The sequence below is a fragment of the Cucurbita maxima genome, unplaced genomic scaffold (assembly GCF_002738345.1).
Source record: "Cucurbita maxima cultivar Rimu unplaced genomic scaffold, Cmax_1.0 Cma_Scf00019, whole genome shotgun sequence".
Classification (NCBI taxonomy): domain Eukaryota; kingdom Viridiplantae; phylum Streptophyta; class Magnoliopsida; order Cucurbitales; family Cucurbitaceae; genus Cucurbita; species Cucurbita maxima.
The window spans coordinates 634,831-659,238 of NW_019272035.1; the positions used below are offsets into that span (position 1 = coordinate 634,831).

The 24,408-nt window shown below is 36.6% G+C and overlaps 5 protein-coding genes across 5 annotated transcripts; all 5 read right to left on the bottom strand.

The window, feature by feature from the left end:
* Window positions 1-3,928: 3,928 nt before the first annotated feature.
* On the bottom strand, window positions 3,929-8,517 carry LOC111493693. The gene is made up of 5 exons (XM_023143503.1): window positions 8,393-8,517; window positions 7,114-7,530; window positions 5,180-6,451; window positions 4,991-5,080; window positions 3,929-4,061 (listed from the first exon to the last, which is right to left on the bottom strand). Exons 2-3 carry the CDS (start codon window positions 7,513-7,515, stop codon window positions 5,681-5,683), a joined length of 1,173 nt encoding a protein of 390 aa, XP_022999271.1. The 5' UTR covers window positions 7,516-7,530; window positions 8,393-8,517; the 3' UTR covers window positions 3,929-4,061; window positions 4,991-5,080; window positions 5,180-5,680.
* A 1,951-nt stretch (window positions 8,518-10,468) lies between these two features.
* LOC111493692 (nudix hydrolase 19, chloroplastic) lies at window positions 10,469-14,310 on the bottom strand. The gene is made up of 6 exons (XM_023143502.1): window positions 13,670-14,310; window positions 12,378-12,518; window positions 12,165-12,269; window positions 11,986-12,085; window positions 11,063-11,155; window positions 10,469-10,975 (listed from the first exon to the last, which is right to left on the bottom strand). Exons 1-6 carry the CDS (start codon window positions 14,288-14,290, stop codon window positions 10,704-10,706), a joined length of 1,332 nt encoding a protein of 443 aa, XP_022999270.1. The 5' UTR covers window positions 14,291-14,310; the 3' UTR covers window positions 10,469-10,703.
* Window positions 14,311-15,304: 994 nt separating this feature from the next.
* LOC111493694 (zinc finger CCCH domain-containing protein 39-like) lies at window positions 15,305-17,316 on the bottom strand. Its single transcript, XM_023143505.1, has 2 exons — window positions 15,977-17,316; window positions 15,305-15,756 (listed from the first exon to the last, which is right to left on the bottom strand). Exons 1-2 carry the CDS (start codon window positions 16,764-16,766, stop codon window positions 15,521-15,523), a joined length of 1,026 nt encoding a protein of 341 aa, XP_022999273.1. The 5' UTR covers window positions 16,767-17,316; the 3' UTR covers window positions 15,305-15,520.
* A 430-nt stretch (window positions 17,317-17,746) lies between these two features.
* On the bottom strand, window positions 17,747-19,008 carry LOC111493695 (zinc finger Ran-binding domain-containing protein 2-like). Its single transcript, XM_023143506.1, has 4 exons — window positions 18,980-19,008; window positions 18,607-18,918; window positions 18,046-18,110; window positions 17,747-17,918 (listed from the first exon to the last, which is right to left on the bottom strand). The coding sequence occupies exons 2-4, from the start codon at window positions 18,897-18,899 to the stop codon at window positions 17,905-17,907; spliced, it is 372 nt and encodes a 123-aa protein (XP_022999274.1). The 5' UTR covers window positions 18,900-18,918; window positions 18,980-19,008; the 3' UTR covers window positions 17,747-17,904.
* A 1,127-nt stretch (window positions 19,009-20,135) lies between these two features.
* Window positions 20,136-22,338, bottom strand: LOC111493696 (early nodulin-93-like). The gene is made up of 4 exons (XM_023143507.1): window positions 22,062-22,338; window positions 21,528-21,589; window positions 20,501-20,576; window positions 20,136-20,412 (listed from the first exon to the last, which is right to left on the bottom strand). The coding sequence occupies exons 1-4, from the start codon at window positions 22,150-22,152 to the stop codon at window positions 20,306-20,308; spliced, it is 336 nt and encodes a 111-aa protein (XP_022999275.1). The 5' UTR covers window positions 22,153-22,338; the 3' UTR covers window positions 20,136-20,305.
* Window positions 22,339-24,408: the final 2,070 nt, after the last annotated feature.

Here is a 24,408-nt window from a genome sequence, read left to right on the forward strand (position 1 = left end):
AAATTTTTTTTTTTTTTTTTTTTTTTTTTTTTGTGGAATTTTTATTCTTATGATATGAGCTCAAAATTCTTGTCTTGTCATAGGTTTGTGGGATTGTTACTCGGTTTCTTATTTGTATCATCCGAACACATAACCATCTTGTTGATTTTGATTTCAATGGAACTATGTCGATATAAAATTTTACATTTTGACAATTGCAAAGATAGAAGATCGATGTTTTATAGGTAAAAATAGTGTTTACCAGCTTTGTTTTTTTTTTTTTTTTTTTTTTTAACAAATGACTTTAAAATTTGACTAACTCCGAATATCAAACCCAAACTATAAATGTTGAATTGGGTTAAATTTTTTTCACTGAGTTTGATATTTTTTCACTGAGTTAATCAATGTTAATGGTGTATTGTGACTTCCGAACAATGTTAGCGATGTATTGTGACTTCCGAATGTTTGATATTTGAATTTTATAAAATTTTAGCTATTAATGTAACGTGTAACGAAGATAATTAGATTTTTAAAAAATAATTAACAAAATAAATCCAACTCAATTCGACCGATTGGATTGAATTGTGAACTCTATTAAGAATTGTTCGGGTCAATAACAATTTCAAATTGGTTCAAAAGATTTTTTCAATCTAACCTAACCTAACCTAACGTCACTTTCAACACTTTAAACGATAAATCTTTTATTAACCCTTATTATTTCATTCACAATAATGCCCTTACATTTAAATCAATCAAAGTAACAAATCACTTGGCTCTACTAATCACCACGGTCCTTATAGTTAATTAGTAACTTTAAGGGAGTCTAATAAAAACTAAATATTTTTAAAAAAGGTTCACAATAAAAAAAAACAACCAAAAAAACAACTCCGACTATTTTAAAACTGTGTTTAAAATACAAAAACTAAATTTAAATATTTGAAATGATAAATACTAAAATAAAACGATAGGGACTAACAATAAAAAAGAAAGACATCCATATTTAAGACCGTAACAGCTTAAATCCACCGCTAGTAGATTGTCCACTTTGGTCTGTTACGTATCACCGTCAATCTCACGATTTTAAAACGCGTTTTGAGATTCCACATTAATTAAAGGGAAGAATGAAACACTCCTTATAAGGGTATGGAAACATTTCCCTAGTAGACATTTTCAAAATCGTGAGGTTGACGACGATACGTAATGGACACAAAGTGTACAATATTTACTAGCGGTGAACTTAAACGATTACAAAAACAATCAACACAATCCCTTTCTCTAGAACATAAACAAGGTGGTCATATTTGCAGAACAAAGCCACTGAAATGAAGATCATATACAATTGAATAAAACAGAGCTTCTTTCTGTGTGTGTGTGTGTGGGAGGCAAAACCACATGGGAATAGCAATCATGAAGAGGTGCAAACGAGACAACAGGAGAGGATTTCGTGGAGCCACATAAATGCACTGCAAAACTTGGAGCTCTGTTTGTTAACTGGATGACAATTCCACCTGCTTATGCCTACAGCTATGCCTCTTCCCTGTTTCTAAACAGACCCATTTTCCAGCCACAATCACTTCTTTTCCCCCTCAATTAACATGAAATGATGTGATTTAACATGAACACACTAAACTCCCATGTGCCAATCATATCTCATTTACACCTTCTAACTTTGATCAATGCAATCATTAACTATTTACAGTTCTCGTACCAATCAGAGAAGGAGGCTTTTACCTTCATTTGCCTCTCTTCATCCAGTAAAAATCAAAAGAAACAGTTTAAATGTGAGATTCCACGTCGGTTAGAGAGGAAAACGAAGCATTCTTTGTAAGGGTATGGAAACCTTTCCCTAGTAAACGCGTTTTAAAAACATTGAAGAGAAGCCCGAAAAGAAAAGCCCAAAGAAGACAATATCTGTTAACGTGGGCTTGGATCGTTACAAATGGTATCAGAGTCAAACACTAGGTCATGTGCCAATGAGGAGGCTGAACCCCGAAAGGAGGTGGATTGTGAGATCCCACATCGATTGGAGAGAGGAACAAGTGCCAGCGAGAACGCTGGGTCCCGAAGGAAGGTGAATTGAGAGATCCCACATCGGTTGAAGAGGGAAGCGAAACAATAACAAGGAGGACATTGGGCTCTTAAGGGGAGTGGATTGTGAGATCTCACATCGGTTGAAAGGGGAACAAAACATTATTTATAAGGGTATGGAAACCTCTCTCTCGCAGACACGTTTTAAAAACTTCGAGAAAAACTCCATCCTGCAATGGGATTAACTGTACCATTAATGGAGAAGCATTGATCAATGAGGTTGAAGAAGCTTTACACTAAAAAGCTGTTTTTGAAGAAGAGGACACAAGAAATGAAACAACAAAAGCTTTGGAGTTCAAAAGTATGACTTTGTTATAGACTTGACTGTAAGATAAGACTGTTGCAAACAAAGCATTGATTAGACTTGACCTGCTGCTCCAACAAAACTTAGTGGGGTTTTTACTATCTTGTTGGACGATTAGGCACATTATGGTTTTTCATATTCAATATCACACATCCCTCAAATGTCACTTACTTCAAACATTAAATGTTTCATAAGGCTTCTATACCATCACAAAATGTTTTTTTTATACGTTGAGATATCCTTTTGGTCTTTTCTTTTCATTCTTTATCCCTAAAACTTCTAGAATTTTGGTTTCAGTCCTTAAACCTTATCTATTTTCCATTTTAACCATTCATTTCCGTTCTTTGGTCAACTAGTTAGCTTGTGAGATCCCACATTAATTGGAGTGAGAAACGAGTGTCAACGAGGCCACTGGGTTTCGAAGGGGTGGATTGCGAGATCCCATGGAGAGGGGAATGAAACATTCTTTTTAAGGGTGTGGAAACCTCTCTCTAGCGTTTTAAAGTCTTGAAGGGAAAGTCCAAAGAAGACAATATCTACTAGCGATGGACTTGGGTTATTACATAGCTTCCGGGAATGGACTAGAGGTCAAGTTTCATGATAAGGACTAAAGTAGCTCCAAAAGAATAAAAATGGAAGTGAATCAAAATTTTAAATATGCAGAAACAAAAGCCAAAAGAGAGAGAAGAAGAAGAAGAAAATCACTGTAGTTGATGGCATCTGTACAGAAGTATAAACAAATTAAGAGATTTGTACTTACAACTCACTTCTAATGCTTCTGCTAATTCCTTTGAAGTAGGCACGTTCAGCTCAGGAGTCAGTCTAAGGAAATGGAGATTAATTAAGAAAGTAAAACAAATAAGTTAATGATGGGATGAGGTTTGTTTGAATTCAAATATTCAAAATAAGCATGATAGTTACAGAGCAAGACCTCATTCTTGTGCATCTCAAAGCAATTGAAGAGCATGAGGGGGGAAATCCACTGAAACACCTCTATAGACTTTTCCCTCCGAGCTTCTTCTCAAGGTTTTTGAAATGCATCTGCTAGGTAGAGGTTTCCACACTCTATAAAAAATGTTTCGTTCTCCTCTCCAACCGATGTGGGATCTCACAATCAACCCCCCGTTAGGGCCTACGTTCTCACTGACACACCACCTGGTGACTAGCTTTGATTTCATTTGTAAAAGCTCAAACCCACCGCTAGTAGATATTGTCCTCTTTGGGTTTTCCCTTCTGGACTTCCCCTCAAGGTTTTTAAAATGCGTCTGCTAAGGAGAGGTTTCCACACTCTAAGGAATGTTTTGTTCTCCTCTCCAATCGATGTGAGATCTCATAGTAGACGCATTTTAAAACCGTGAGGGGAAGCCAAAATAGGACAATTCTGCTAGTGGTGGCCTAGGGTTGTTACAAATGATATCAGAGCCAGACACCGGGCAGTGTGTCAACAAGGACATTGGGGCCCCAAGGGGGTAGATTGTGAGATCCCACGTGGGTTTGAGAGGGAAACGAAACATTTCTTATAAGAGTATGAAAATCTCTCCTTAGTAGACGCATTTTAAAACTATGAGACTGACGGTGATATGTAACGGAATAAAGCGGACAATATCTACTAGCAATGGGCTAGCTTTGAGACAAGTTCTACACGGGATTTAGCCGAGCTGGAACTATACACATCTCTAGTTTGATATATCTGCAGGATGCACATAAGAACACTATCAAGCCTTCTCAAATTAACCTTCTTTTTACTCGAATGAAAATAACATAAACATGCAATGGATAAGGAGGAATAAACAGAATCCGTAAATTCTACTTTATGTACCCAAATCATGTACCCTATGCCGGGTTGTCTCATCATTATTGAATTCTGCACTATACAAATTTACTTGGGTGGAAAACTCACTCTTCCGGAGCAGCTGACTTTGTAGTCAGCATGTTCATCGAAGAGAAACAGATCTGTCATTGTAATGACAACTTTTTAATTTAATACCATGAAGAATCATCGTAATTGAAACCTTAAATTGAGAGCTCCATAACCAGTGGTGTACATATAATAGAGAACTTGGACGTGGAGATATGTGAGATCCCACATCGGTTGGAGAGGAGAACGAAAACATTCTTTATAAAGGCATGGAAACCTCTTCATGCGTTTTATAACCTTGAGGGAAAACCCAAAAAGGAAAGTCCAAAGAGGACAACATCAGATAGTGGTGGGCTTGGGCTGTTACATAAGATATTAGAGCCGGACACCGAGCGAAATGCCAGCAAGGAGGCTGGAGGCTGATCCCCGAACGGGGTGGACACGAGGCGGTGTGCTAGTAAGGACACTGGGCTCTGAAGGGAGGGTGAATTAGGAGGTCCCACATCGATTAAAGAAGGGAACAAGTGTCAATGAGGACGTTGGGCTCCAAAAGGGGGTGGGGGGTGGATTGTAAGATCTCACACCGGTTGGGGAGGAGAACGAAACATTATTTATAAGGATGTGGAAACTTCAAATTAGCAGACACGTTTTAAAACCTTTAAGGGAAGTTTGGAAGAGAAAGCCCAAAGAAGACAATATCTACTAGCGGTGGGATTGAGCTTGCAAAATACCTTAGGAGAGGATGTTTTCATAACATATACCTAAAAGTTGTCAGTTTCTTTCTCCTTCTTTAGTGTGATGTTCCTTGAAGATGATTGCCTGAATCACTATGTATATATATAAACTGATAGCTACATCAGGAAGAGGCATAATCCAGTGAAAATTGCATCGTTCATAAAGTAACCACTTGAATAGTAAAATGATAACAGACAAGCATTTCAAAAGTTTACCTTATCTAGCAGGTAGCTCGGTCCCTTTCCAGGCACAATCAAACGCCTCGACTCATAATACTGTTCATGAAGCCCTTACCAAAATTATTGACAGTAGGCAATGTCAAGAGGGTCAGTGAAAGATTGATATCTGTAGATCCAAGAAACCAAGCATGTAAAGAGTTTTGATACCTACAAAAGATGTACAGAATATTGTGTTTTTCTGCAGAAAACAATGCATCTTCACAAGAAACAAATGCATCAATAATGCATTCGAGTGAAATTTCTCAGAGTTCCAACAACAAGAAGAACACAACACTTTCAGGAGCTAAGATAAATTCAAATTCAATAAAGCTGTTTGTACACTATAAAATTATACCCCTACCTATTGTAAGGAAGAAAAAAAAAGAAGAACATTCTCATATTGCTTTTTACAATTAGAGGGAACCCTTCACAAGAATCAATATTGCATTCTACAGATAAAAAATTTAAAACTTGAAGAGGAGAAATGCATTTTACTTGTCATCTACTTGAAATGCTTGTGGAAACTAAATTTTTTATTTCCATCAAATGCTCGTCATTTGATATATGGAGAGACAGACGAAGATCAGTAAGCAATAATTCTTTTTCCCAACTTAAAGGACCCGAAGCATATAACGCCTCCATCGTGCATCGATAGGCATGTAACTCTAAGCCATGGATTTTAGCTTCCAATGGCTTATCTCTGGATAGAAGAAGATTGCCTGTTCCATTTCCCAAATGACAAAAAGATTCAGCATCACTTGACGAACCATCTGTATCTTCGTTGTGGCCAATAGTAACACGGCAAGGTAACCCATGGCTGTTACTGTTAGAAATACTGCAACTTCCAACCGAGCATGTAGCTCTATCAGCATCGTTTAGTTCAAAGTTTTCTTCAAAAGAATGGTAAGCCACACCCATTTGTTTCTTCCTATCGCCATTCGTTTCAGAAACGTTGGTTCTATCAAAAGAAGCACCTCCAAGTTGTTCCCCCAGCATACCTCTTTGGATAACAAGTGACTTTACGTGCTCATGCAACACGGATGGATTTCCAGCAACCGATCTGTGATACCTTTGCTTTTTCTTCAACACTCTACATTTCAAGCCAGCTCTACCCATTGTTTCTGCTTGAGAATACTCGTAGTTCGATCCCCTTTTCCAGGTTTCTAAGTTGGGAACATTTTGGCATTTCTGAATTTGGGAGCTCAGACCATAAAATCTAGTGCTTGCCTTCTCATCTTCTTTGCTATCATCACCATGATTGCCAGACCTCTGCATGCACAAAACAACATTCGAAAAAGACTGAGATGAAATAGCTTGAAGAAGACAAATAAATATTGCTTTTAATCCCTCTCATAATAGACACTTGTAATTCAAAGACAAACTCAACTAAAGATCATTCTCAAACCATAAAAAAGGAGAAGCCACATGTAACCTCCCAAGCCCAAGCCCACTGCTAGCAGATATTGTCCTCTTTGAGCTTTCCCTTTCGAGTTTCCTCCTCGAGGTTTTTAAAACGCGCCTATTAGGGAGAGGTTTCCACATCCTTATAAAGAATGTTTCGTTCTCCTACCCAACTGATGTGGGATCTCACAATCCACCCCCTTCAGGGCCCACCTCCCCTCAAGGTTTTTAAAATGCGTCTGCTAGGGAGAGGTTTCCACCCCCTTATAAAGAAGGTTTCGTTATCCTCTCCAACCAATGTGAGATGTCACACTACACTTCACTACACTGAATACTATAGAGCTTTTACTGAAACAAAACTTAGGCACTAGCTGATGGACTTATATGTTCATCAGCAGCAAAGCAGAAAAACTGAAACTGAAAAGTAAAACCAAGATGATGTAAAATAAATTCTAGCCTCTGCAATTTTACACTTAATATTTCAACCAAAATAGCTACAAGTGAAAAGTAATCGAGAAAATACTACCTACCTTGTGCATCAAAACCCGTTCATCATCTTGCCAAGATTTTCTTGCCCGAATGTCGAATTTGCTGACCTTAAATTCACCAGAAGATCCAAGTAACCTGACCAAATAGTTGCTCTTCCCCAAAACCTCAGTAACTGTAGCCATTTTCCAAGAACGGTCATTAAATACCTCCACGACGTCGCCAGGAATCCAATTCTCTAACACCTCATGAGAAGCTGGACAAGGCCGAATTGCCTTACGCGACAATCTCTCCACAACAGTTTGATTTCTACCACCCTCAAATTTGTCATATCTAACAGTATAATAGTGACCACTTCCAGACATAATCTCAGCAGAACGCCACGAGCCTGAAGGCAACTCGTTTTTGCTTAGCACTTCAACTTTACTGCCCTTCCTGAATCTCATATTTTCTGGTACTATCTGTTTATTTCAAGCAGAAACAGTAAAAACTTGAGAATTACAACACAAAGTGCTGTTTAAATGAAACTAAAATAAGGAAATAATCAGAAGTACCCAACGAACAATATGAAAAACACTTTCAGTATGCAACAAAATTACTCAAAAGGATCAAAGGACATAAAAACAGATTTTCTGAAGTTCTTCTGAATGTATATAACCAATTGAACAGATCCCATATCAAAAAATGAAATAAAGGGAACGCTAGGCGATATTAAAATTGAAATCATGAACGTTTGAATGAACAATCGTCTCTCAAATCTGGATTGCTAAGCGAGATTACAACAACAAAATAGGAAATCATTTGGTATTTTCTTCTTCAATCGCTTGTTCATCAACTAACCAGACAATCAAGCAAAACTATCTCCATCACTAGAATCGGACCATAACGACTTCGAAATCGCATTCATGCGATGTTCGGTTGCTAAGAAAATGCTGGAACGGAAACGAAAATACAATCGCAAAATCATAAACTCGACATTCAAATAGACTCGATAGAACTAAAAGTAGCATAGTTTTAGCTTTCAATTTCAAAATGTCTCTAGTACAAACAGAAACAATCAACAAATATATCCGAAACCAAAATTTTCTCAACGATTGTTCTGTTTTCCGAGCAACCAAACAGCAAGTCGGAAAATCAAAATTGAGGCAAGAAGAAAAAAAAAAAAGTAGAGTTGGATGAACCAAGAAACGAAAACTAAATTGTAAAAGGTAATAAAAATCAAGGATCATTGCAATTATGATCTGCGGTGTACAAAGAAGAACACGGATTGAACCCAGAAAATAATGGAAATCGAAGAAGCGAAGAGGAAGAGAATTCACTGACCTTGGGATTTGAGAGAAATTTGGTATCACAAGAATTCTTCACTGCTTCTGTAATTTGCCTCTGGCTTCGTTAATTTTGTTTTTATTTGACATTCAAGGGTGAGATTGAAAATCTCTTCTTTTTTTTTTTTTGTTGGATTCTTCAAAAACCCATTAAATCTTTGTTTTAAAATCGATCAATAAATTTCCCGAGAAGAAAAAATAAAAAATGGAGCTAACAACGAATAATTAAAATTTATTTTACGGTTTGAAGTTGCCAAGCTCCCAAGAATAGCTTGCTTTGATGGGTTTTCACTATTCTCTCATTGTACGCTTATGTTCCCACGCTCAAAAATATGATTTAAAAATTAAAAAAAAAAATTAGAATATTTCTTACCTTTCTAAATAAAAACAAAAATTATAAACTTTTTATAGGAAACTCCAAATAAATATACACTAACCTAATTGAAATCAATTAATAATGTCGGAGCTAACGAAGTGCGAGATTACAGTCACTCATAACATAAGGATTAAGACATTTGTGCATAGTATCTATCAGCTTCACTGTAAGTGGTTTCGTGTCACGTTATACTTATCCAAACCGTGTTATCTATGACCACATGTCAAATGTTCTAGTCATGTTTGTCTAGGACATGTTGTTCAATGTTGCATTCCTATTCCAAATCCCTTTTACATACTTTCATCTTATATACGAAGTGTATGATTGTTCACCAAAATCATGTCTACATTTGTTACGACTAAAATGTCTCAAAATATGACTAATTGTCACATCTTTCTACTCGAGTTATATGCTATCAAAGTTGTTGTCGCTTAATCGCTTTTAGTTTATAACATTTTTTTTTTCACATTTCTCTCAAACATGAATCGAGACTCAAGCATATGTCGATGTTGTTTGTGAAGCCGAAATTTCTCACAATTAATTTGTTCATTGAGTTAGAACAAATATCGCATAATTGTTGTCTCGTTGCCACAATAATGCAATTGTGACACTTTACTTCTCTGATTGAGCTCAAACAAAATGATTTTTTTTATTAAAAAAAAAACAAAAATTTTAGACAAATTATTATTATTTTGATATATAAATTATTTCTAAATGATTAGATAATTAAAAAAAAAGGTAAGTTATATTAAAAAGAATATGATAATTAAATTATTATCCGAGCTAAAAAAAACATGCATACTACATAGGAAATTCCAACAACTTTATTAGGCAATAAAAAATTCCAATAAAAAAAGAAAAAAAAAACAAAGAAAATTCTAAATATAATTAAATAAAGTTGAAACTAAAAAGGTAAAGTTTTTAAAAAATGGAAATAGAGTTGCGTTGACCAAACTTTATGAGGAGACTAAAAAGGTCAAAGCATCCTTATTTGAAAATCGACGTGGCAAACAAGCAAATGAATTATGGATTATTTGACCACAAAATTACTCTTTAAATATCTCCAATAAGCTTTACCTACAATTACAAGAAAGCATCTTCACCTTGGAAGTTTACACAACACTTCATCATGCCCTTTCAGCTTTACGTCCCATCACGTGATTCCAGTTTGTCGGGTTGGTTTTTTTTACCCACTAAATGTAAGTTCCCACATTAGTTGAAGAGAAGAATGAGTGTCAACAAGGACGTTGGGTCTCGAAAAGGGACAGTTTATAAGATCCCACGTCGGAAACATTTTTTTTATAAGGGTGTGGAAATGTCTCTCTAGTAAACGCGTTTTTAAAACCTAAAAACCTTACGGAGAAATCCCGAAGCCCTTATATTAGATTTTTGTTTACATTTTTTTCATAAAGTTATATTGTAAAATGGAAATTCTTTGTGGAGAACTCAACCCCGTACATTCTCCGATCACCTCAAAAATAAATGAAAAATATCACGAGAATTAAAAAGGCTTTTCCATCCTCATCCCGTAGGCATATCTAGCTTCAAGACTACAACTAGAGTAATCATTAGCTGAGAGTTAGAACAATATGACGGTGACCTGCAATGAAAATTCGAGTCTTCACACGATTCTAAGTCGACGCTACACCATTCTAGGTCAAAAAAACACTATTAATACCTCAAACTTCATTCAAGTAATAATTTAATCTCTAAGCTTTTGTTTATAACAGTTTCGTCTCCGTACTTTTAAATAACTTAGTCCTTATACATTACAATTTATAACAAATTTCTCCCGATCGAAAAAAATATGATACGGATCAAATTCGTTTATAAACTATTAAGACAATCTTGTCTCTCCCTGCAAATTGTGTCTCTGATCCTTCCATAAACTGCTGGGAAGTTCATAAGAACAAGAATTTCTTGAACCAAATGGCTACAAGCTGGACAAAGAATTTCTACCTTTCAATTCCGATCCTTCATTATAGACCCATGAAGAGATGAGATGATGAGCGATTGCGAATGGCCCCGGAACGAACATCGGAGCAAGTTCGCCACTTTCAACATTAAAATCCGAAGATAAGCTCTGTTGTCTCTCAACTCCTTTACACATTTGTTCGATCTTTGCCGCTGCTGTTCTTTGAGCCTTCTCGTATTCTGCAAACGTCAAAGCGTTCCTCACGTCTTCTCTACCATGCCATTGAGCGTCTGAACTAAGCTCGAGAAACGTCAAATTTCGATACTAAATGGACCATATATAAGGGACTAGACGATGTGGGAGAAAGTTCTACATACCTTCTAACTCTCCCTTGTCCACATTTATATCAAAGGATTTTGCATATGCAAAGAAACCAACCATCAGCTGACATGGCATATTATTTGGTCCAACTGAGATCGAGGTACATGAACGAACCAATAAATAAAGGGTAAGACATGAAGTTCGACGAACGGATAAAATCAGTAGCGAACGTATCAAAGTAACAACGAACTTAGAGAGAGTAAAGAGCGTAACTAAGTAACCCAAAAGTTTAAGCTGATATGTTATGGTACATTTGATCATATCATTAGTTTAACCCTCCCCTCATTCGTAGGCTTGAAAGTTTGTAGAAGTCTGGGGCGGAAATGACATTACATGGGTTCGATCTTAGGACCTACCAGATATTGTCCTCTTTGGGCTTTCCCTCAAAGTTTTGAAATGCGTCTACTAGGGAGAGGTTTCCACACCCTTATAAAGAATGTTTCGTTCTCCTCTCCAACCAGTGTGGGATCTCACTATCCACCTCCGTTCGATGTCCAGAGTCCTTGCTGGCACTCATTCCTACCGGGACAGGCTAACTACAAAAATTCCTCTTGGTGATGAAAGTACCAAGTACCAACATCATGGATACGTAATGAAATAAAAAGGCAAAACGTAGAACGGAATCACGTTCTATAAGACAACAATGTGTTGAAGTCCACAACAAAGAAAGGGGGAAAGCTTGCGTGAATAGTGCAGATTTTGTTCCAATCGATTAAACTAATTATTGTAGAGTTTCCCGAGGAGCACCAGAAAGAATGTTTTACAGTTTCTTGAACAAATTTTGGATCTACTTCGACCTCGTGAGAAGTGATTGTACCAATAGCAAAAGAGATCTCAGTCGTTAAAGCATGGATACATGATATGACGAAAAAATCGAGCAGAGCAACATAAAGAGAAAACAAAGTTTCGTAAGTCGTACCGGGCCAAGGCTGAGAGCTATGGTAGGCAACTTCCCCTACTTCAATGCCTGTCTCCTCCCATGTTTCTCTTCTTACTGCCTCTTCTAAGCTTTCTCCAGGCTAGAACCCGAAATAACGGAATCAAACGTTTTACGTTCTATACGATTGTTCGATGATTAATCATTAATCAGTAACATACCTCAATAAAACCAGCTAGGCAACTCCACATTCGTGGAACGAATCTTGATTGTTTGCTCAAGAGGGCACGATCGTTTTCTCGATCAATGACTAGCATAATGACTACCTGTCATAGACCATCGACGATTAGAGATATTAAATGTCGAGCTCAAAGTATCTATCGTTTGATAAACGCTTTGCGAGGTGGTGGGGGTAAGTGTAACAATAATCTTACTGGATCAACACGGGGGTAAACCCTCTTTTTGCAGGAGGGATTAGAACATTGCTTCCGTTTCCCTGCTTCCACGGGTACTGTTTTTTCTCCACAGTGTCCACAAAATTTTGACACTCCGTGCCATTCTAGTAATGCCCTGGCCTGGTTGAAGCTAAAATAACTTAGCCATGTAATTGAAAGAGGGTAAAAGGACAGCCTAAAGAAACCAAGCTAGTTCCCAAATTCCAGGGATTGTTGTATATATACAAAAGAAAATGTATGCATATAAATTGATTTACTTATTTCTGAATCGTTTTTTAGGAACAGAAATGAAACTCAAATCAGAAGGAAAGTTGGCAAAACGTAGCAAATGTTCATAGTTCTGGATTAACTTGCAGGTTGAAGATCTCCTGTGTAATGGCCCAAGCCCACCGCTAGCAAATATTGTCCTTTTCTTTCGGGCTTCCCCTCAAAGTTTTTAAAACGCGTTTGCTAGGGAGAGGTTTCCACACCCTTATAAATAATGTTTTGTTCTCCTCCCAACCGATGTGAGATCTCACAATCCACTGCTAGGAGAGGTTTCCACACTCTTATAAAGAATGTTTTGTTCTCCTCCCCAACCGAGGTGGGATCTCACAATTCACTCCCTTTAGGGCCCAGCGTTCTCGCTAACACTCATTCCCTTCTTCAATCGATGTGGGACCCTCCAATTCACTCCCTTTCGGTACCCAGCGTTCTTGCTGGCACACCGCCTCGTGTCCACCCCCTTTGGGGCTCAGCCTCCTCGCTGGCACATTGCTCGGTGTCTGGCTCTAATACCATTTGTAACTGCCCAAACCTAGTGTCCTTGCTGGCACACTGCCTCGTGTCCACCCCCTTTTGGGCTCAGCCTCCTCGCTAGCACATCGTCTGGTGTCTGGCTTTGATACCATTTGTAACGGCCCAAGTCCACCGCTAGCAGATACTGTCCTCTTTGGGCTTTCCCTTTCAAACTTCCCCTCAAAGTTTCCACACCCTTATAAAAAATGTTTTATTCTCCTCCTCAACAGACGTGGAATCTCACATCCTAGGATCACACATTCACTCTCAATGAATTGTAAAAATTTTCACACTATCAAAATCAACACTAGCTTAATCATACCTGAGACTAATGCTGCTACTAATTCTCAACATTCCCATCACGAATTCATTCACACATCAGTCAGTTAAAGAAAACTAAGTCTATAAATATACACAAAGAGTTGAACTAGATTCATATGAAACTAAAACAGCATCAATACAGAGATAACAAGTGAAAAACCACAAGCACTCACATGACCAGCAATAGCCAATTCTCCCATGGCTCGGGCATCCGCCCAATCTGCAGCCACCATGAGAGTTCTAACCTCCACAAAGCAGAGTAGCCTGCTCGCAAATTCAGGAACCAAACCCTCCTCGCTCGAAACATCAATAGCCCAATAAACAGTGTTCTCATCATCCAAACAACCCAGATAGACGAATAAATCCCCAGTCAATTCAGCCGTCGAATTGGCAAACAGGGCCTGGAAATCAGCCAAGCCAAGCCAACCCAGATGCCAGCTCGGGGCGGCACCATTAGGTCGCGCACTGGAGGTGGCCAACGGCCGGCCCTTCCTGAAGGGCAAAACCTTGAAATTGATGGAAGAAGGTAACTGGGTGTTGTCCAGAAGTTGGGAATTGAGGGATTGGAGAGCTGAAGAAGGCGAAAATGGGTCTTCTGGTTTTGGGGTTTTCAACTTGATAGGGTTGCCGGCGAAGGCATGAGACTGTAAATTAACGGACATCGTAGGGATTGAGGGGGAGGTAAAGAGTGATGGTGATGTTGGATTGAAGGGATGGTGGGAATCGAAGGATTTGTTGAAGTTACTATGCAGAGGAGCTGTGGAGATGAGACGGGGAAATGAAATTGGTCTCATTTGTTTGGATTGCAACTTTCCTCCATGGGATTGGGAAGCACGCACACAGAGAGCGCGCGAAGGGTTGGTTGGTCCCACAGGTACCACGTGTCACGGTTCCTTTATTTATTTATTTATTTTAATCAGAGTTTCTAATTCTTTTTAATAAAATAGATTAAAATTCTCAATAAATAAATAAATTTCATTAGGTCTTACCATTTTTTTATCATAAAATTTTAAATTGTCGTGCAACAAAGATTCATAATCGGGTCTACCACCTGCGCGTGTATGTTCAATCGTCTGCAACACAACCGACTTGCTCTACACTAGGCCAAGTCATCCAGCTCGACCTTGCCTCTACTCGAGGCCAAGGTCTCTCAAACCTCGCATCTCATCTTATCATCTTGGTTTCCAATCGACATGTCTCATATCTTTGATGTCATCCCAAGTCTCGAGGTGTCGTCGGTCATTGCAACTCACACAGTTATGTCATCGAGAACGGGCACACATGTCACTCATCTCGTTGGGACATCTTGAACATCTATCAATTTGAGTCTATCGTGGCATTGACCCTCCCGTGCCCATGTCATGTCATTTACAAATACCATACCGAATAGTCGATATATAATTCAACCTCTAGACTCGAATGCAATATCAACACATCCGTGTCGTCTAATATTGTCCTTGAAAAACCTATTTCAAAAGAAGTCGCTTGAGACACTCCTATCGAAACACTCACCCTCACTGTGACACACGCATGTGCCATGGTAGCTTGCTTTTCTCACCTTTAATTTAAGATAATGTCACGGCTAAATAGTATAGTTAGCTGATTTGGCAAAATTTGTTAAACATAATCAGCAAAATTTGTTAAACATAACGAAGAACTATGTATATGTTGATACAGCAAATGAGGTATGGTGATTGGAACCTCCAACCACGAGAAAAGGTCAACTACAACGAGCTATGCACATGTAGGTTGCCTCTTGGACACGTAAACACATCTATAAAACGAGAATTGTTATAGACAATTTGAATATATGTTCTAATTACATTCGTAAATGAGATATAGTTTGAACGTAGAACGAATATGAAATAACAAAATAATTGAATAATAGAGAACCAACAATAAGATATACCTCACTCTCTTCTATTCCCAATGAATTCTCAGCAGAACCCTTTTTACTAATCAATTGAATCTCAGCAAACCACCTTCAAAACGAAACTACAATGAACTTCTTCAACCCGAACAACTCAACCCTCCAATTGGCTCGTTGAGCTTGGAGACAGAGGCAAATCATCGAGCCAATCCGCATAGATCCGATTTATCTTCTTGGGTCCCTTCCATTTCAGCAAGGACTGCTTCGCTTGGCCCTCTGGCAGGGCGGAGGACGGAACACTTGAAGGTGCTTCCATGGCCACAACGAGAGGCTTTACATTGAGGGCAGTATTAGATACCTCCCCTTCACGTCCAATGGATAGTTGTAACTCTGATTCATAAATTACAATAAGCATCTCAAAGTAGTATGCATAATGACAATGTCAAAAGCTTCACAGAGAACAGAACACAAATACTTAACAAATGATTTAATCTAAACATGGTTTTGCTAACTATGAAGATAATTCAAGGCAGATCATCATTTTCAGTTCATCAAATAGCTATTCAGAACTCCATTCATATAATCATTGAAGAGAGAGAGCTATGAATACCAGATTGGCCATGAGCAAAATGGCACTTTTCACCGAAGGGGCAATGGCCTGTAATCTCCCATTTGGTGCAAAGCTTCGTCTTCCAGAATGAAGGCCTAGAATTTCCATTAGCACGAAGAGCATCAGGAACAGAGCTAGAAGCTGCCTTGATAGGTTCAGGGTAACTAGAATCACTTCCATTCATCAATGGAGTTCCTGTGGTTCCAATGCTTATAGCTGAACTCTCCCTAAACCTCCCTGAATCATCTCTAAACTTAGCAGGATCTTCATGAAGAAAATTACACCTATCTCCATAAGGGCATTCCTCTCCATTATAGAACTTCCTACACAGCTTCATTTTCTGGATAATTTTCTGATCGTCATTCCAGTTGCTTACAGATTGATCATCCTCCCGTATACCAACAATTTCTTGCCAATTTGGAGGGGGTTGCCGCATGTCTTCAACACCATGCGCAAAGTTGCAACTAGCACCATTCCTACACAAACCAAGCTTAAATTTCGCACACATCCTTGTCTTAAAGAAGATGTTGTTTATTCCTTTATTCATCGGAGCATTTGGAGGCTGAACTCTGGAATTCGATGGTGGATTTGGATAAGGCATAGGACTAGATTGATTTTCTTCGAAAGTTCTAGCTCTTTTGAATGGAGGCTGCTGTGCCTCAAATTGGGATTGTGGATCAAATAGATCGTTCCTAGGATACTGAGACCAGCAACCAGACGCATCGCCATTAGCACCATAAGAATGCAATGGCGGCGGTATAACAGAGCCTCGCATATCATTGAAACTCATCTTCTAAAATCAAATAAACCAATTCTCTTTAATCAATCAGAACAAGGAATCAACAAAAATATCAATCTATCTATGTGATCAAACGCCAGAAGAACAATAAACTAGAGGATTCAATATCCAAAACTGAAAACAACACCGAAAACAGCCAAAAGCGACGATTCTAACCAAAATTGAAATCCAATTCGCCAAAAAAAAACAAACGTGTCTGTTTGGAATAATAATCAAAACAGTTTGTAGAAACGCATATGCCGGCGGAATCGAGATCAATGGAAGAAGCAATCAAAACAATGGCGAAAGTGGAGGCCTTATAGTCATATAATTACATAACAGGGAGAAAAAACAAACTAATCTAAGAATCAAAACCCTAGCCGCCAAGGAGAATCAAAAACCCTAATGAAATCAGAGATTGAGGAAGGCAAAAACCATGGAATCTTCACAATCGCCACAAAGGAATGTAAGCGAAGTAGTCAAAAGAGAGAATATATTTAAAAAAAAATTAACCTAAAGCCCTAAACCCTAATGCGCTAAACGATAGTTAATTTTACGGGGTCTTAATAAAAGAACTAACCGTGATGACATGGCACCAGATTTTCTGTGGGTCCCACTTACTTATTCTTCTTACACGTGTCACTCTTTTTCTTAAATTAAAGATTTTTATTTTTGAAATTATCCATTTCTTTTTTCTTTTTTAAGTAAATGTTTATTCAATTCTTTTTAGTTTTTCTTCCCTCGGGTACTTGATGACTTAGTACTACTCTCGTCCATGTATAACACCTCCGAGTTATTATATATCAAATTCAAATTTTAAATCTTTATCTAAATTTTGTGTACGAGTCGATACATGTATGAAAGCAATACCTTTTCTCAGGGACGAATCAAGATGGAAACCAATGGACATGTGACACTCGAGTAAGTCGGGACTTGCCTCTGATAAATGTTGAGTTAAACAATAGGGGTCGTAGCACCAACATTTTTTTTTTTAATTCAATACAATTACTAAAAGATCGTACAGTTCTGTATCAAGATAAGAGAAAGTTTCGATAGATACTCCGTGCAAATCACATACACTATAGTATTGCATATGATAGATGCTTAGAGTCGGGGTGTTATCTTGTTTCTATGCCAAGACCTCTCGGTTTCAAACAGCTCCTCCTACACAAATGTTTCGAAATTTTTAATTCTAATACTAGAGTATAACTCAATTAGTTTATATATATAGCTCAATTAGTTAAAGAACGGGCTAGAGATTCAAATCTTTCCTTGACTTTGATTTTCTTACCAAAACTTCTTCTGGTTTTGCATCTGTAGCATTCCATTCGGGTAGCATAATTGTGGGTTTCACATCTGCACAAATTTCAACATAATATCATTACTCGTCATTTTATTAATAAAATGGCATATCATTATAAATAATATCAAGGTTATTTAAAATGTTCGATGACCTAAAAAACCAAATCAATCCAACCCAACTCATACGGTTTGGGTTGGGTTTCGAACTCAAATAAATGAAAATTTTATAAATTGGCTGTCCACGTGACTGAGAGTCCTCACAGTCCAAGAACAACAACACAATTATCAAAGGTTCGCTCCCGCTATGCCAAAATGAAAAAATCTTAACTCGAACAATTGGGTTGGTTTTGAAAAGATGTCTCAACTCAACTTGACATAACCCACGAACACTCCTAAATAATATCATTAAGTTTTCTAATTTTTACACGTTCAACTGTTAGGTTAATTTCAATCTTCGTTTGAGTAAAAAATATACTTTTTCAAACCAGTTTGAAGTTTAGAAACATAACTGAAACCTATTCGATAATAGTAATTGGTCGTGTATACATACCTTGTGCAAATCCAATCCCCAAATTTCCAACCAGGAAAGGCACCAAGATTAAGACTCTTATATCCATGACATCTATAGCAGCTTGATCGGGTAGCATAATTATGAGCTCCACATTTGCAATACCAATCTCCAGCCAAAACTTCGTCTGTTTTGATACCATGTTCATGTGCGGTTGGGTACTCGGGGTGAGGGCCTCCATATTTTGAGTACCCACATCTTTGACAAGCTTCTCTTTTCTTGAAGTTTACGTGTTCACAAGCACCACACATCCAGTCACCTCTCGACCAGTTCATATTCTTGTTCTTCTTCTTCCTAAAATCAAAGCCTTGGATGAAGAACGTAAAAGACGAAAAATAATGAAGTAAAAGCTCACCTTGGAGTTGTTAAAGGGTTTGTTTTCGGTGGAAGTTTAAATTTTGAAATGATGAAGTTTGGTGAAGCTTTGGGGGTTTATATAGTTGCCTATGAATCTTTTTTAGAGGTGTTCATAGATTGAGTTGGTTCGAATTTGGACATCTTTTAGACTCAATTTAAGAGTGCTAGTGGGTTGAGTTGAGTTGGGTTGAGGCATCTTTTACACCCAGCTCAGGGGTGTTCATGAGTTGAGTTAGGTCAGGTTAGGACATCTATTAGATTCAACCCAATTGTTCGGGCCGTAAATCCTTCAACTTAAACAACTCTTATTAAATAATGAATTCAACCCAACCTAATTTAACCATAAATTTTTTCAACTTCATAATTCAACCCAAACTACAAGAGTTATGTTCGGTTAATCGGATTTTCAAGTCATCGAGTCTTTTGAACACCTCTCTTTAGTGGATCATTTTCATTCTTTTTCTGAGTTATCGAGTTATTTGTGTCTGCCTATATTTTGTTCTTCACCTTAAACTTTCAGTTTCGTGTTTCTAGGACCTCCAAAATTTTATTTACTTTTAAATGTCTAATAGATCGGTTCAAATACCAATTTTTTTTTATTATTATTATTATTTACTTATTCTTAGTTGTAAATGATAATCTTTCCAAATTAGATCATCAATCACGATCCAACGACATTTCTGATGGAGTAATAATGAAGCAAAACAAAAAAGAATTTTGTGTTCTTCCAAATTTGTTACATTTATGGTTTTATAATTTTGACAATTAACCTATAAATTTTTATTAACAAAATAAAAAAAATTATAAAATCCAATCCATTGAATAAAAAAAAAAATTATAAGACGAGAATAATTTATTTCAAGTGAATAATGATATCACACTAGGATGAATTTGACCCGTTAATTAAAATCTCAAATTAATAATTTGTTGAGATATAATATTTAGAGTTTATGGAATATATCTTAGATATTATATTAAAATATTTTTTGTTTATGAGTTGACTTATAGTATATTTTATTTTATTTTCAATATTTAATTAGTTTATATTTTTATTGTGGTTAAGTATTAGTTGGTAACTTGTATCCTATTTAAAGGATATCAATATCTATGAGAATCTGAAGTGAGTGAATTAGACTTCTGAAAAGATCGGATCCACGAAACCAATAACTAAAAATCCACTTTTTTATTGAACATCAAAGTTTTCTTAGTACAAGATTGAAGGGTAAATTGACAGAGCTAATACTGAAATGGGTAGCTTCTTCAAGTGTGCAAGTCCCTTATTAGCTTCGTCCAATGGTCACACTCAAATTTGAAGGTTGAGAATTCAATTGAAATCATATGTTTCCGCGTTGGGTTTTTGCTTGAAGGAGTTTCTTCTTGCTGTTGCTAGAACAGTCTTGTCAGCCACTATGAAGTAAGCTGCTCCAGCCACTGCCATTCCAAAATCCATGTAAGAATACGAAATGATTTGGCTGCTGCTAAGAGGGAAGAAGAAGAAGAAGAAGAAGAAGAAGTAAACCTGAGGAGATTATGAGTGCTTGAGCTGCGTGATTCAGATTTGCTTTTGCCCATGGCAGCATCCTCACGCTGGCCAGCTGCAAAATGATAACAACTCTACTTATGGATTGGATAGCTCAAATCTAGTAGTATCTAAAATTAGGTTGATTTTACACTTTTATATTAGATTTTTGTACCATCAAAATTGATTTTGAAGGATTAAAAGCATGGAGGGAAGTGATTCTAACCATTTCAAAATCACTCCCAAACATGTCTCTTATTGTTCCGGTCGAAGGACGTGGCCAGCCAGCAGCTAGCTCCAACCACCATGATCGGTGAAAGAGCAGTTGCATGGTGCCTCTATCTCGATTAGGGGAAGATCCAGAAATTTTCATAGGGAGGGACAAATTTTTGGGAACAAAATAGAAAGTAGGCTTCAAAGTTTAAAACGGTGAGATCCCGTGTCAGTTGGGGAAGAGAACTATCCCATGTCAGTTGGGGAAGAGAACTAAACATTCTTTATAAGGGTATGAAAACCTCTGTTTTGTAGACACATTTTAATAATCTTGAGGAAACCTAGAACAATATCTACTAGTGATGGGCTTGGGCCGTTACCAAACACCGAGCGATGTGCCAGCAAAGAGGCTAACCTCCAAAGGAGGTGAGCAAGGACGCTGGGCCTAGAAGAGGGTAAATTGGGGGGTCCCACATCAATTGGAGAAAAGAAAAGTGTTAGCGAGGACGTTGGACCCTAAAAGGGGTGGATTGTGAGATCCACGTTGGTTGAGGAGGAGAATGGAACTCTTTATAAGGGTGTGAAAACCTCTCTCTGGTAGACACGTTTTAAAAATCTTGAAGGAAACCCTAAAGAGGACAATATCTACTAGCCTAGCGGGCGGTAGACTTGGGCTATTACACCAGCAATAAAACCAAATATCCACATCAATTCACGACTAGTAGTGCGTTAAGGTAATCTGCATCAGTTGATGATTAAGTTCTTCAGAACAAAGATAAAGATCTGTATGTGCATTATGAAGGTGGAAACTTACAGTGGGAATAGCAGTGGCAATACTTGCAATGGCAGCTGCTTTAGCTCCAGCTATCACACCCTCTGTTCATCAATAAAAGCAAATTTGTGAAGAGAATGATTTGAAAAACACAACATCAGAATTCAATTATTTTCATGGCACCAAATCTGAAGTGGATCAAATCAGTCAAGAACACAACATGCGCATCGATCACGTCCCATCTCTCTTTAGCTTTTACCTTAAATCATTAACTAAAAAAGAAGAGTTGGTGGGGGAAGTTGAAAATGGTTCCCCAATCATATTACTTTTACTTCAATCCATTCTTGAAGCTAAACCCTCTTTGGGGAATTTCGTCGAACACCTAAAAGGCACTATCAAAAAACCAAATCTTAAACCCATCATTATGATCAATCACTCACTACTGTCAACGACTCAACTCATCAAATTCATCACAGTGTGGTATCATCAAAGCAGAGCAACTAAAAATCCAACAGACCCATTAAATTTCTTTTCCTCATAAAAATTCTCGTAAAAAGAAAAGATCGAAAGGTTTACCTCTAGCACAGCGCTTCGCCATGGCCACTTTTGGGTCATGAGAGGCCAAATTGTTTCTCTCGAGAAATGCCTGAGCCAAATTCTTCGCCATTGCTGGAAGATCAAAAACAGGGAAGATTCAGTTTGAAGTATAATTGAAAAATGGCTGAGTATTTATAAACATTTAAGATGAATGAATTAATGAAATGAAGTGAATCTGAGCAATTGAAGCTCACATGATTTCAGTGGTAGGAGTGAGTTTGATGGTTTTCCCAAATTCCAGCCTCTCCTCAGTCTCTTGTTTTCTTCTCTTTTCATCTGGTTTCTGTTGCAGTTTCTCGATTCTCTCAATCTTCCTCCCCAAAATGTCCCTTATTTTTAACTAAATTCCATTTATGCCCTCCTCTTAAAAAGTTAATTAAGAAATTAACTTCTAATTCTAATTATAATGACGTAATAACTTTCTATTCTTTTAAGCCTTTTTAGCTAAGCTATTTTGAGATCTCACGTCGATTAGTGTGCCAGCGAGAATACTTGAACCTCAACGAAAGTGGTCGGAGAGGGATACTAAATATTCTTTATAAGAACGTTGAAACCTCTCCCTAATAGACACATTTTAAAATCTTGAGGGCTTGGAAGAGAGCTAAAAGAGGACAATATCTATTAATAATGAGCTTGGACTGTTACAACTATCATCATGATCACTCTTATTCAGATACAGTCTCGGATTCTTTATTTAGGTGTCACATGTGATTTGAATCTTAAACATAAAACATTACAAATTGATAAATGAATTAGGAATTAAAAACAATAACTTACAAAGACAAAAGGACAAAAATGTTGGTCTATTTCCTACCCTTCACTCAATTTCATGTCTAAATTATTTTTTAATAATTTTTTTTAGTAATTATTAAAAGATTTAATTTTTTAATTTGACAAACTCCTTTACAAAAAAAATACCATATTAATAATTAGTTTAAATATATTTTCTTTCATTCAAATATTTTTTTTTTCAAGTATGGTAACTATTTTAAAAAAAAAAAAGTCTAAATAGATGTGTTAAAATATTAAATTTATATTTCAATTATTTATTATTATTTATTTTTTTTTTAACAAAAACAAAATCCACGAGATTGCAATATGAGAGGTTGTTCTAAAAACCATGGGTGCTTTTGAATTTTGATTCTATGAACCTGAAATTTTCGCATAGGATTTGAACACGTGTCAAATTGAATGGCTGTGATTTCTGGTTGTTTTTCATATTTAAGCACCTATGGGCTTTCTCAAGATGCTTTAAAATGAGTGTCTTTATTTGGTAAAAGAAATAAATAAATAATTAAAAAAAATGGTGGGTGACACTCCACCTTTTTCAATTTTTTTGGATATGTATGATCATTAGCTTCACAGTTTTAAAACACTCCTATAAACGAGTGGTATCCACATCTTTGGAGGGTCAAACATCCTCGTTGACACACCGCTAATGTCTTGCTCTGATATCATTTATAACAGTCCAACCCACTGCTAGCAAATATTGTCTGTTTAGAAGAATATAGAAATTTCTCCTTAGTAGACACGTTTAGAACCGTGAAACTCACATCAATGTGTAAGTGGTTAAAGCACACAATATATGCTACGAGTGGTCTTAAGACGGTCATATATTAAATACTTAATTAAATTTAGTAAATTTATTAGACACGTTTTAAAGTAAAATTGGAAGGTTGAAAATACGTTTTAATTTATTTAATTTTTAACCACAAATATTGCATTTTTACAGCTAAAATAAGTAACTATTTTTTACCATGTTTGGACTGGACTCCCCCATTTGGAGCAAAACCAAGTGGCTAACATGGGCATTTTGCTCCCTTTTAACCCACAGAAAAACAAAAGGCTTTTTTTTTTTTTTTTTTCAAATAATATTTTAATTTTATCATGTATTAAAAAAATATATTTTTTTTTTATTATATATTGTAATAAATATATAGTAATTATAAGTAAGGAAAAATAAATTAAATTTTTTTCATAATAATAATAATATTTTTTGCACATGTTATTAATTTACAATTAGATAATAATCAAAAAAGAAAAAAAAAAGTCATTTTAATTTAATGTGGGCCATATGGTAATTTCACACTAGCTTATAATTTGAATAGCTCTTAGCTAAATAGGGGGAGCCTCACCTATTTATTTATTTTTTATTTTTAAAAAATTGGAAAAAAATAATCAAATGATTTTAAATTTATGGGAGTTATCATAATACAAAATCTTTTTACATTATGATCGGATCATCTACTCCCCTTTATTTTCTTTTATTTATTTATTTATTGTATTGAAATTTCCATATATAAATGTAATATTTCAATATTATATT